The sequence below is a fragment of the Ceratotherium simum genome, chromosome 16, assembly GCF_057802395.1.
Source record: "Ceratotherium simum simum isolate JZ-2026a chromosome 16, ASM5780239v1, whole genome shotgun sequence".
Classification (NCBI taxonomy): Eukaryota; Metazoa; Chordata; class Mammalia; order Perissodactyla; family Rhinocerotidae; genus Ceratotherium; species Ceratotherium simum.
Genome location: NC_141915.1, coordinates 28725151 through 28737251, shown reverse-complemented (window position 1 = coordinate 28737251; position 12101 = coordinate 28725151). Strand labels below are relative to the sequence as shown.

Sequence of the window (12101 nt, the reverse complement as noted above, 5' to 3'; positions counted from 1 at the left end):
AATGTCTTTTAAGGAATAGTTTATAATCAGACTACCTAAAGAAAATGGAATTGAACATTTAAGGCACCCCATGAAAGAAAACATGAGCCAAGGATTTTGTATCCAGCAATACTGGCTTTCGAGTATAAAGGACACAACGGTTTCAAACATATAAAAACTCAGGGAATATTGTTTCCAATAGCCCTTCCAGTAAAATCGACTAAAGAACAAGCTTTGGACATCTGAACTGTTGTCCAGACATGGCAGAGGAGGGGACTGTGGAGAGTATACGCAAAAAAAATTTTAAACGGTTCTCAGTAATCAAATTGATAAGAAGTAGGATTCCTAGAGTGGAAGGAGATACAGGTGTAATATAAAGAGATTAAGTTAAAAATCTATAGTCCTGAATTTGAATTGTAAATGTGAGCATTAACTCATGAGTTGTTTCATCTTTAAAAAAATAAATACATATATGTGTCAAAAAACACCCCAATATTCTACAATTACATAGCAATTTTAAAGTGTTCATAAATTTTTTCTCTCTATTGAGATCCCTGGAGCTTAACCACTTTAATTTTATCTATACTCCTACCCAGTTTTTCTCAAAGTATGGTCTTGGGCCTAAAAACAAAGAACAAACAAAAATCTATAAAACGTATGACACCAATAATGAACTCTAATGCAAACTCTGACTCTGGGTAATAATATGTCAATGTAAGTTCATCAGTTACAACAAATGTACCACTCTGGTGCAGGATATGTTGATAGTGAGGAAAGCTGTGCATGTGCAGGGTCAGGGGGTGAATGGAACTCCCTGAACTTTCCACTCAATTTTGCTTTTAACCTAAAACTGCTCTAAAAAATAAAGCTTCCATTATAAATAAATTTTTAAATGAATAAATACAGATTACCCCCCACACACTGAACACCCACATATCTTTACTTATTTATTTCCTAGCTCTGTTCACTAAGGAGGCTAGAAACAGTGACCAACCTGTTGGTCGTAGAAATGAGCATCCCTAGTCCCCAGTTAGGTTTTGAAATACAATTTCCCCACTAAAAGGAATCAAGGCTCTTTGGATAAAATAGTCAATGGGAAATGTACAAGATAAGCCTAGAACATCTTGCCATAGAAGAGAACAAGAAAGCGAACTACTTTGGTCACTACTAGGGACTATCAGGGTCAGAGCAAAATGACACAGAAGCCAACTTGAAGAGATTAAATATGTATAAATCGTTAAGTTTGTAATGATATTTTAAAAAATCTAATTAATCACGTTCAAAGAATAATAAGGAAAACTGGCAAATAACAGGAAAGAATCCCGCCTCTTCTACATGAACTGTAATACTGGGTAAGCAAATAACAGATAAAGGGAAACATCTCTTTATAGAAGTATTACAACTAATAAATGAAAAAGAAACAATAAAATGAGAATATCACTATTCTGCAACTCCCAATGAATTAACAGATGTAGGCAATGAGCATCAATAGCTTCCAGTATCAGAAAAGATGCAACTAGACATGATGTGATAAAAGAACACACTACTGCTTATATTCTTGCCATAGGAATCGACTACGAATCTCATCATGCCACTGGATTCAGCTGCCAATTTTCCGAAAATACATACGTCAAAGGAACACACTAAAATGCACTGTGCATATGCAGTCAGCAAATATGTTTGTTTGTTTGTTTGTTTTTGGTGAGGAAGATTAGCCCTGGGCTAACATCCGTGCCCATCTTCCTCTACTTTATATGTGGGACACCCGCCACAGCATGGCTTGATAAGTGGTCCATAGGTCTTGCCCGGGATCCGAACCTGCAAACCCTGGGCCGCCAAAGCAGAGCACGTGAACTTAACTACTATGCCACCGGGCTGGCTCCAGCATACATGTATTTTTGATGGCTTTCTGTATCTGTATTTTATTTTTATTTAAAAAATGACTTTGAAAATAAGAATTTTAAACATTTCTTCTAAAGATAAATATGTTCCTACAAACAAGAAATAAGATTCAATAATATGTCAGGGTTTATATGTTCATATTTAACTCATTTTTTCATAGACTTAGTAATATATCCTATAAAGAAACAGACTTGTCATTACTTTAATTCCTTACGCCACTAAAAAAGTGAACTAATGTACTATAGAACCCTGAAAGACAGATCTTGGTTTCAAAATTTATTAGAAATATGAAAAACTTACTGGGTAAACTTTTAACCTCCAACAAAGCCCTGAAACTTGAAGAGGTGGGCTGTAAACAGGATCTGCTCTCTGACGCAAAGTGCTAAAGTAAAAGAAAACCAACCAAATCCTAAGATCAAAATTGTTGTGAAATAGTAACAGGCAAAACCAAAAACCAACTAGTTTATTTATGTTACTTATTTGAAGTCTTAGACATGTAAATGAAGGTGATTGAACAAGTCATAATTCCACTGTATATATTTATATATAGTTACATTGTGAAAAAAAAGAAAATTTAATGATACTGAAATATTTAGCAATATCTTTTCAGTTTCAAGTTTAAAAAAAAAAACCCTCAAAACTATGACATTTAAGGGAAAAGGAAACTACAACTAAGTGTCCTGAATTTAATCACCACTTCAACAAGCGGTCTTTCACCATTAAAGAAAAAGAAAAATGTGTTTTTTCCTCACATTCCTGTAGTATAATGATCCTTTTTTAATATGGAAAAACAAAAGAACGTATGCTAAATCTTAAAATATGTGCCGAAATCCAAAGGAAGTTTACATTTTAGCCACAAAATTATCCCATAAATAAAACAAATTAAATGGGAAATGGTATAAATTCTCACAGTTTGGCCTTATTTTGATGGTTATCACCCCCTGGAGTTTCTCTCCCCAAGGAAAGACCTTATATTCTTGGTTCCCCACTTCCATGCTGCCCTTGAAGACAAGTCCCTTAAGACTTTTGTGTTTTAAGATATTTACTTCTTTTTAATTAATTAATTTATTATTTTTGTGTGTGTGGGAGGAAGATCAGCCCTGAGTTAACATCCATGCCAATACTCCTCTTTTTGCTGAGGAAGACTGGCCCTGGGCTAACATCTGTGCCCATCTTCCTCTACTTTATGTGGGACGCCACCACAGCATGGTCTAACAAGCGGTGCGTCAGTGCATGCCGGCGATCCGAACCCAGGCCACCAGCAGCAGAGTGCACGCACTTAAACCACTACACCACAGGGCCAGCCCCTTTACTTCTAATCTTAGAGAATAGGCAGTAAAAGCTAACAAAATTAATATGCAAGTTACAAAGCTTACAAATTTCTTACAATAATGGCCTCTCATTCACAATTCCTCACTTCGAGGTGAGATAAATGGACTCAAATAGACTTCTCATCACTCTTATTTCTGAGGATGGGTAGTGGGGCTCATCAGTCTTTGTCATTCCATTTGCCCCATCCTAGCAAAGGCTAAATGGACTCTCTTCTTTAAAAAGCTGGTTCCTTTTTCCCAGACTAGAGAAGCAATCTGTCTCGAAGATAAAACAGAATCCAGACGAATGACCTCTATGTTTCCAACAGGAAACTTCTTTCTTCTAAGACTACACACTGACTCACACCGATGAATAGGTCTGTATCCTACCCAAGAATGACACCTTCCCAGTTCTTACTTATGTATATATACAAAAAACCAGAGTTATCAAAAACTTACCTGAAATTCTCTAAAACAAAAGTAGCTGAATCATAAGATGGTACTAATTCACTGAAAAGAAGCAAAAGGCAAAAGAAATTAATTGGCTTATATAAGTTTAAAATTTGATTTAGTTATTAATAAAGTTTAAGAACTTCAGTAACATGCTGAAAATTTTATTAAACTAAACTAAGTCCCTAAGAAGTATTTTAAAATCCTCATTAAACATAACATTAAATCAAATAAATTCATAAGACCATCAAAAGCAGACACCAAAAGTTTGCAATTAAATTGGAGACAACAAATACTTTATAAGATAGCTTTTTTTTTAAAAGCAATATATGATTAAGTATTAAAATAAGCAGGGCCGGCCCCATGGCTTAGCGGTTAAGTGTGTGCGCTCCACTACTGCCGGCGCGGGTTCAGATCCCGGGCACGCACCGACGCACCACTTCTCCGGCCATGCTGTGCCACGTCCCACATACAGCAACTAGAAGGATGTGCAACTATGACATACAACTATCTACTGGGGCTTTGGGGAAAAAAAAAGGAGGAGGATTGGCAATAGATGTTAGCTCAGAGCCGGTCTTCCTTAGCAAAAAAAGGAGGATTAGCATGGATGTTAGCTCAGGGCTGATCTTCCTCACAAAAAAAATAAGTAAAAAAAAATAAGCATAAGACACATTTTAAAAGTACTCATGGAAACAGGAAAAGAAAGAAATTAATGCTTAGGCTGGGAACCTGAAATATGAAACAAATATAAACATGTTTAAAAAATCAAAAGAAATAGCAAAAGCAAAAGACATTACAATAAATCCCCAAACTTCCTTCTTCAGAAAAATTATGAGGAACACTGACAGACCTCAAATATTTTTGAGACTATGTACTAGCAAATAAACCTACACAATCTTATAGGATAAGAATACATAAGGGGCAAGTAGGATGGATGAGCACATTAACAGTTTCTTGGCAAGGCAATATTACCTTAAGCAACGTCAGTTCCACACAGTTTTCTCCAAAGACAACCAAACTACAACCAAAGGAAATAGGCAAAGGGACAGACCATTTTGCCACTAAATACCCTTAGATCATGTAAACAGTCTGTAGTACTGTCATTAAAACACCTCAAAAGTCAGAGTCAGGAAAACATTTATGATTAAGACATTATCATACATAGTGTTGTAATACAGTGTTATATACTTAAGAAATAAAATTATAAACTTACAAAAAAGATAAACTGCAAGCCATTTTACCACATCTTCAGACATATTTTCTAAAGTTCAATTCATGAAAATTTGCTATTACCAAAATAAAATATAAGACACATCTATAGCATTTTCACACTGTCACAATGCCTAAAGAAATTAGTGGTTTGCCAGTGAAAACACAGTATAGAATAAAAAATATATGTCTTTATTTTATGGTTAAGTATGTATAGTTAAATAGCTCACATCTTTTTCACAGTAAGTAAATGTGGTTTGCCCTGCAATTGTTAACTGTATAGCTACCATCGAATTGTCAAGCACCCCTATCATAACCCTAGGCAGTTATTACCTTTTCTTAGAAGACTCATATTCCTCATTCCCAGATCCTTTTGCCTGGTTAATCTTTACTATTCCTTCAGATAACAGATTAGAAGTCACATACCTTTGGAGGTCGGCTGTAACTTCTCCCCATTATATGTTCTCCCAGTACTCCATATACACAAACCCCAATTAGTAGGAGCCATGCAATTAGTGCCTGGGAAGCCTTCCTGGAACCACAAACCTAATTAGAGCTCCAAGGAAATCTCCCCAGGATAGTCTTCAAATTTGGTCAAGTCACGACATGTTTTTGGCTCTAATCTCACACAACTTCCAATCATACAAATGTCGGTCAGTTCTCCTACCAAATTCATAACATCCTTCATAATGTCTAAAGACTTTAACCAAGCCCCAGATGCCTGCTGATCTTCATACTGTTTCTTCCACCATGTCCTTAACATCCAGTGTAATATATTTCCTTTGTTCTTGTTACTGCTGTTTTTGCTGTAAGGCCAGACTATCATTGTCAAATTTTTATCAGCCATTAAGGGTCAAAAGGGTTCACCAAAACACAAAATGAACAGCAGAAGGAGATGACACGTTTAACTCAGAACAATAAGGCAGAACGCTTATGGGCTAAAGAGTATATAGGTCACTAAAGCTCACTAACCAAGAGGGTATAGTATGGTTTGCCCTAGCTTTCACTTGCTGGGAGAAAATGATCACATTCAGAACATAAAAAACGTTTATCAATTCTAGGGTACTGTGATACAATCCTATATATGTATATATTTTAGAGAAAACTTTTCAGATACCAATAACATTATAACAAATTAGTGCTATGGGGTAGCATTAAGCAGGATGCATACACTTCCCTATCACCAATCATCACATTTTATTTTATTACTGCTTCAGTCATCTATCTTTCTCACTAAAGCATAATTTGAGAAAACAAGAACTCTTTATTGTGCTCACTACTGGCACCTACCACATGCCTGGAACACAGCTGGCATTCAAATATTCGTTGAATGGAGGAATATTTACAAATATCTGCTGGAAAATCCTTGTAATTTAGTGGAAATATTTGCTCAAAAATTTCTTTTGCCTTCTTTACATATATATACAAAGCCATAGCAACTGCTAAGCTATCTAATTCCACCACCCAACATCTCCACATTATGCTCACTCATTCAAAGGTTATCCGCAATCGTACTGATGTTACAAATCTGGGCCTGTAAGTAAGGCACAGCTTTATCTTCCCATAGTTTTCTTTATTTCTATACTTCCTTTACTGTGGCCTTTATGACTAGAAGCATCTCATGATGTCGTCAGTGAATCTTCAAAGAACATGGAGAAGCTAGCCTCAAACCATCTCTAGCCCAGTAACCTGAAAAATACTGATCTGCAAATCTTTAGACCAGAGACCTCATCATGACTTAATGAACAAAGGGAAGAAAAAGAGGACCACAAGTATCCACTTTTTCCTTCAGAAAGTAGATTGGTCAGCTACATAAAAACTAGTTTTCCTTCCCAACTTGACCATTTCTCACAGAAATTTAAAACTCTCTATGGACTGGAAGCCATACTATTCTATCTTTTAAGTGCTCCCTGAGGACACCCATACAGCCTTATTTCCTACAACACCCCAACAAGAGCCTTTCAAATTCTAGTTGAAATGATTTCCTTGCTGTCTGCTAAATATAGCAGCTCTTATCACATACATATTTTTGCTCATGCATAAATATCCTATTCCTATCTGCCTAATGAAATCCTAAGTATCTTTCAAGGTCTTCCACAATACCTTTCTAGGTTATTAAGCCTTCTTGACCACATCAGTCTCTACCCTGACCTCTTTTCAGAATTTCTGATATGACTGCATATAATTGAGTAACAAATATTAGACTTTAATACACAATTCTCTACTATTTAACGTGGAATATACACCCAGTAATATTATTAGTTCCTCTTCCATGTCTCCTATGCAGCACCTACAACAGTGCTGAACATATAGATGGTCTTTAATAAATAACACTGCATTTGTTTAATGATCTTTTATTCTTCATTGCGGCTCCATCACAATCGTCAACTGATGGAACGTAAGGCAATCCAGTCCCATGGATCTCAAAGCTCAGAAACATTTACCACTGCTTTGCACATCTAAACTTTGGTCTGTAACTTAATGTCAATAAATGCTAGCCTTTCTTATTCGGTCCTCTTTTCTTTGTTGATCAATGCATCAACAGAGAACAGCTGCTCCCAGTATAGTACAACTCATAAACTGAGTTTCTAATAAAAATTACAGTTAAATTATAAGCCAAAATTTCTAGTAAGACAGTAAAGCATTACTGGAGAAAGAGGGTCCCAGGTGACCTTTGCCCATGGAAAGCTCCTTAATTATCAGACTCAATTTTTTTTATTTTTTGGTGGTTTCCTCCTTATTGATGTGCCTGCTACCTCCCCCACTCCCAATTTCAGTCTGTTCCATCTACACCCAAAAAAGAAGGTGGTGAAAGGAAGGAACTGTTGGAGTTCTGAGCCACTTGGACAGCGAGCAAGGGAAGAGAAACTAAAACAATCACCGGCTATGACAGAGACTGACACTCAAGAAATCTAAAGCAGAATTGTCTACCTGATGAGCTGCTGCAAGTGGTATCAGGATAGGAGTTTACCTACATCAATGGTTCCCAAACTTTAGTGCAGAATTACTTAAGGTGCTTAAGATTCATTTTCTGGATACCACCTCCAAAGACTGTCAGGGAACAGGCCTGGGAATTTGCATTTTGGATAAACACTCCAAGTGCCTCTGATATAGCTGATCCATGTACTCTGAACTGAAAGACACTCATCTTTATATACAGTATTTACATCAAAACTTAGGTTTCATTCCACTGGTGACGGAATGGTTCAGAAAAGGTATCCTCAAAATTGAAATGGCTGACCACACTATCAAAGAGTCAGCCTTAGGACACTGGTGACCATCCTTAGTTCATCCAAATCTACTTAATGAAAGCAAATACCTAGTCCTTTTAATAATATTCAGTGCTTGAATAAAATATGAATATTGTATCTGGTTTGTTACTTCAGAAAGAAACAAAGACTTATTGGTCAGTGAGAACTATCTGAGTTCTGGCTGTCAGAAAAAATCTGCCCTTTTGTTTATAGGACTGTGGGTGGTCATGATCCTCAGCAATGCATCTTTGATGAGGAATAAGCCAGTGATTCTAAACCAGGGGCAATTTTGCCCCCAGGGAATTTCTGGCAATGTCTGGAAACATTTTTGTCACAACTGTAAAGGGAGAGGTACTACTGGGATACTGTTAAATGTCCTACAATAAACAGGAAAGCTCTCTCCACCCCACAAAGAATTATTCAGCTCAAAATGTCAACAATGCCAAGGCTGAAAAACTCTGGCTTACACCATACAATCTAGTACAATCAATGCACTATGGCCATCAGAGGGCATCACATATTAGAGAAAAAAAGAAAAGGCAGCTAAACACAAACATCTTTATAACAAAAGATGTTTCCTAAATGTACCACAGCCCTCAACAAGCTAGAAAAACTTGATAGTATTCCATAAGTCATCTCTAAAGTATAAGATGGATTAAAGTCTGCCATATCAATATATTTATCTGAAGCAATGGTTTAACCTCTCATTTTAGGAATAAACTAAGGAGATTTAAAAAGCACAAACTACAAATGCCTAGCTGTACCCAATATTATGGACTGAATCGTGTCCCCCAAAATCTGTATGTTGAAGTCCTAACCCACGATATGACCGTATTTGGAGACAGGACGTTTAGGGAGGTAATTAAGGTTAAATGAGGTCATAAAGGTGAGACCCTAACCCAATACAGCTTGTGCCCTCAGAAGAGGAAAAGACATCAGAGATTGATCTCTGTGCATGTAGAGAAAAGGTCATGTGAGGACACAGTGAGAAGGCACTGTCTGCAAGGCAGGAGGAGAGGCCTCACCAGAAACTGAATTTTTCTTGCGCCTTGACCTTAGGCTTCTTGCCTCCATAACTGTGAGAGAATAAAATTCTGCTGCATAAGCCACTCAGTCTGTGGTATTTTGTTATGTCAGTCCAAACTGACTAACTAACCCACAAAGACTTGGGGTATGGGCCAGCATTGGTAATTTTCAACCCCAAGTGAGTCTAACCTATCAACAGTGTAAAGAACCACTCTTCTAAGACCACAGTCTAATGCTAAACATGAGTGAAAGAATATGCTGTTCAGAAGAATTCTAAGACCGCCCAACATAAAAACTAAAAAGATGCAAAGAATGCAATCAACTGTTTTCTTCCACTATCTTTTAAGATGTGGAGATAACATCGAGTCACCTTCAAAATCTTTTGGCATTTCATCCATTCTCTGAGTTTTGTTTTTGGCACCATACATGTAAATAATGAGTTATAGTCACTGTGTAATGAGATGTAAGTAAACTCAGAAGGTAAACAGAATGAACATGCTACAACATGGACAGACCTTGAGGGCTTTACACTAAGTGAAATAAGTCAGACAGCGAGAGACAAATACCGTATGATCTCACTTATATGTGGAATCTAAAACAAGAGGTCAAAAGGTATAAACTCCCAGTAATAAAATAAATAAGTCATAGGGATGTAGTGTACAGCATGGTGACTATAATTAATAATACTGTATTGCATATTTGAAAGTTGCTAAGTTTCTCATCATAAAAAAAAAACTTTGTAACTATGCACGGTGACAGACTTTAACTAGACTTCCTGTGGTGATCATTTCGCAATATATACAAATATCGAATCATTATGTGTACGCCTGAAAACTAAATGTTATATGTCAATTATACCTCAATTAAAAAGGAAAATGAACAGACACTGATGAAATTGAATGGGATCAATTATTTATTCCTACAGTATGGAAGATGAAGCTCCAGGAAGAAACCAATTCCTAATGCACTATCATCTTCTCTTTACAGTCAAAAGTGTTAAGTCCGCCAGAAGTTTTTCTAACCAGATTTGCATGCGTAAAGTTCACCAGACTACATCATTATAAACAACAACTTAAAAAAAGATGGAGTTAAGAAAAATAACACTCTTTTAAAACAAGCATATGCATTTGCACATAAACTTCAAATGAAAATCAAGTTAAAAAACTGTCATACCTGGTAAAGTCTGGTGGAACAGGAGTAGTAACAAACGATGCCATGGGCTTTCGATGAACTTGCTGAAACATCATGAGGATCTCTGAGCTCTTAGATATCAACTCACTCTTACTACAAGACCGCAACTGTGTGAGGAAAAAATTTATCTGAATAAACAAAATTAATATTCATTGGCACCTCAAAATTCTTAATAAGGAAGGAAAATAGAAATTATTCTGGTTATATGCTGAAAAACATGAGATAAAGAAAAACAAAATGACTCTTTCAAAGTAGGTTTGAGACTTAAGAATCTACAAAGAATCCAGGTTTATTTATTTCCGTTCTAACAGTAGTATTTGATTTTAATGCATTTTTCTCGCCTCACATATTAGGACAAATCCAATTTTAAGCAACTACAGATATATTTTAGATTAACACATTGAAACCATTATGTATATTAATGAACAAACCCCTACAGATCGATAGCCTTCAAACAAGGATTTTTCAAACTGCATTCTAGGGAACAGAGATACTGTTAAGATGTAACACACACAAAAAAGTCTTAACCTATATCAACTTGGGAAACACTACTTTTAAGTTATGCCAAAGGTAAAAAGTAAGAAATCAAACTTTAGTAAAATATGCGTGGTAGTTAAAAGACTACTGATTCTGTATTTGAAACAACCACTTTGAAGTCCTAGTTTTGTTTTGTTTTTTTATAATTTTATTTATTTATTTTTTCCCCCAAAGCCCCAGTAGATAGTTGTATGTCATAGCTGCACATCCTTCTAGTTGCTGTATGTGGGACGCGGCCTCAGCATGGCCGGAGAAGCGGGGCATCGGTGCGCGCCCGGGATGCGAACCCGGGCCGCCAGGAGCAGAGCGCGCGCACTTAACCGCTAAGCCACGCAGCCAGCCCATGAAGTCCTAGTTCTGCCACACACTAATTACGTGACTTGGAGAGACTGTTTATGTGTAAAACTGGAATAACAGTACCGACCACTGCTTGCTTCGCTGGGTTTGTAATAATCACGAAGCTGTAGTAAGTCAGCTTTGTACACTGTTACAAACTGAACCTGAACTGTGTCCTCCTCCAAATTCATATGTTGCAGCCCCAACCCCCAGTACTTCAGTGTAACTATATTTGGAGATAAGAGGATTTGCCCTTTAGAGGACACAGAGGAGGTAGTCATCTGGAAGCCAAAGAGAGAAACCGCAGGGAAACCAAACCTACGAACACCTTGATCTTGGACTTCCAGCCTCCAGAACTATGAGAAAATAAATTTCTGTTGTTTAAGGCTCCTAGTCTGTGGTATTTTGTTATCGAAGTCCTAGCAAACTAATTAAACTATCAAATGCCATATGAATATTTATAAAACTCACTACAACTGGGTTTATGTCTTTTAAATGACAGTTGCTTACAACTCACGAATAATGATACATGACTGCTATCACATGATAGCTATCAAAATGTATAGCTTTTATTCAAGTATTTATTGAATACAGACTGTGAGTATCCTTCCTTGACCCCATTTTCTCCAAAGGTAACTCACTCCTTCAACTGAAGTTTATTACTGCTATACATGTGTTTCTACAAGTACTGTGAGACTATTCACATCTACAAACAATATTCTGAACGTTTTGAGACTTCACATAAATACTATCAGGCTTTATCACCATGCAGCCTACACTTTTCACTCACCATTGTTTTTGAGATTTAATTGTATTGATATTCATAGATCTACTTTACTAATTTCAACAGTTTTAAAGAATATCATTGCATGAATCTAGTACAATTTACTTCTCTTCTTTATCAATGGAC

The 12101-nt window shown here is 36.5% G+C and overlaps 1 protein-coding gene across 16 annotated transcripts in view; it reads right to left on the bottom strand.

The window, feature by feature from the left end:
- The window catches only part of TRIM37 (tripartite motif containing 37), a 187189-nt gene that overhangs the window by 102460 nt on the left and 72628 nt on the right, over positions 1-12101 (bottom strand). For 12 of the 16 annotated variants that reach the window (XM_087440895.1, XM_087440894.1, XM_087440893.1 and 9 more), the window contains 3 exons: positions 10301-10446; positions 3651-3701; positions 2182-2263 (listed from right to left, as the gene is read on the bottom strand). In XM_087440895.1, coding sequence (XP_087297021.1) covers positions 2182-2263; positions 3651-3701; positions 10301-10446 — 279 coding nt within the window. The remainder of the gene's footprint in view (positions 1-2181; positions 2264-3650; positions 3702-10300; positions 10447-12101) is intronic. The other 4 variants (XM_087440896.1, XM_087440898.1, XM_087440904.1 and 1 more) reach the window with 1 other exon arrangement.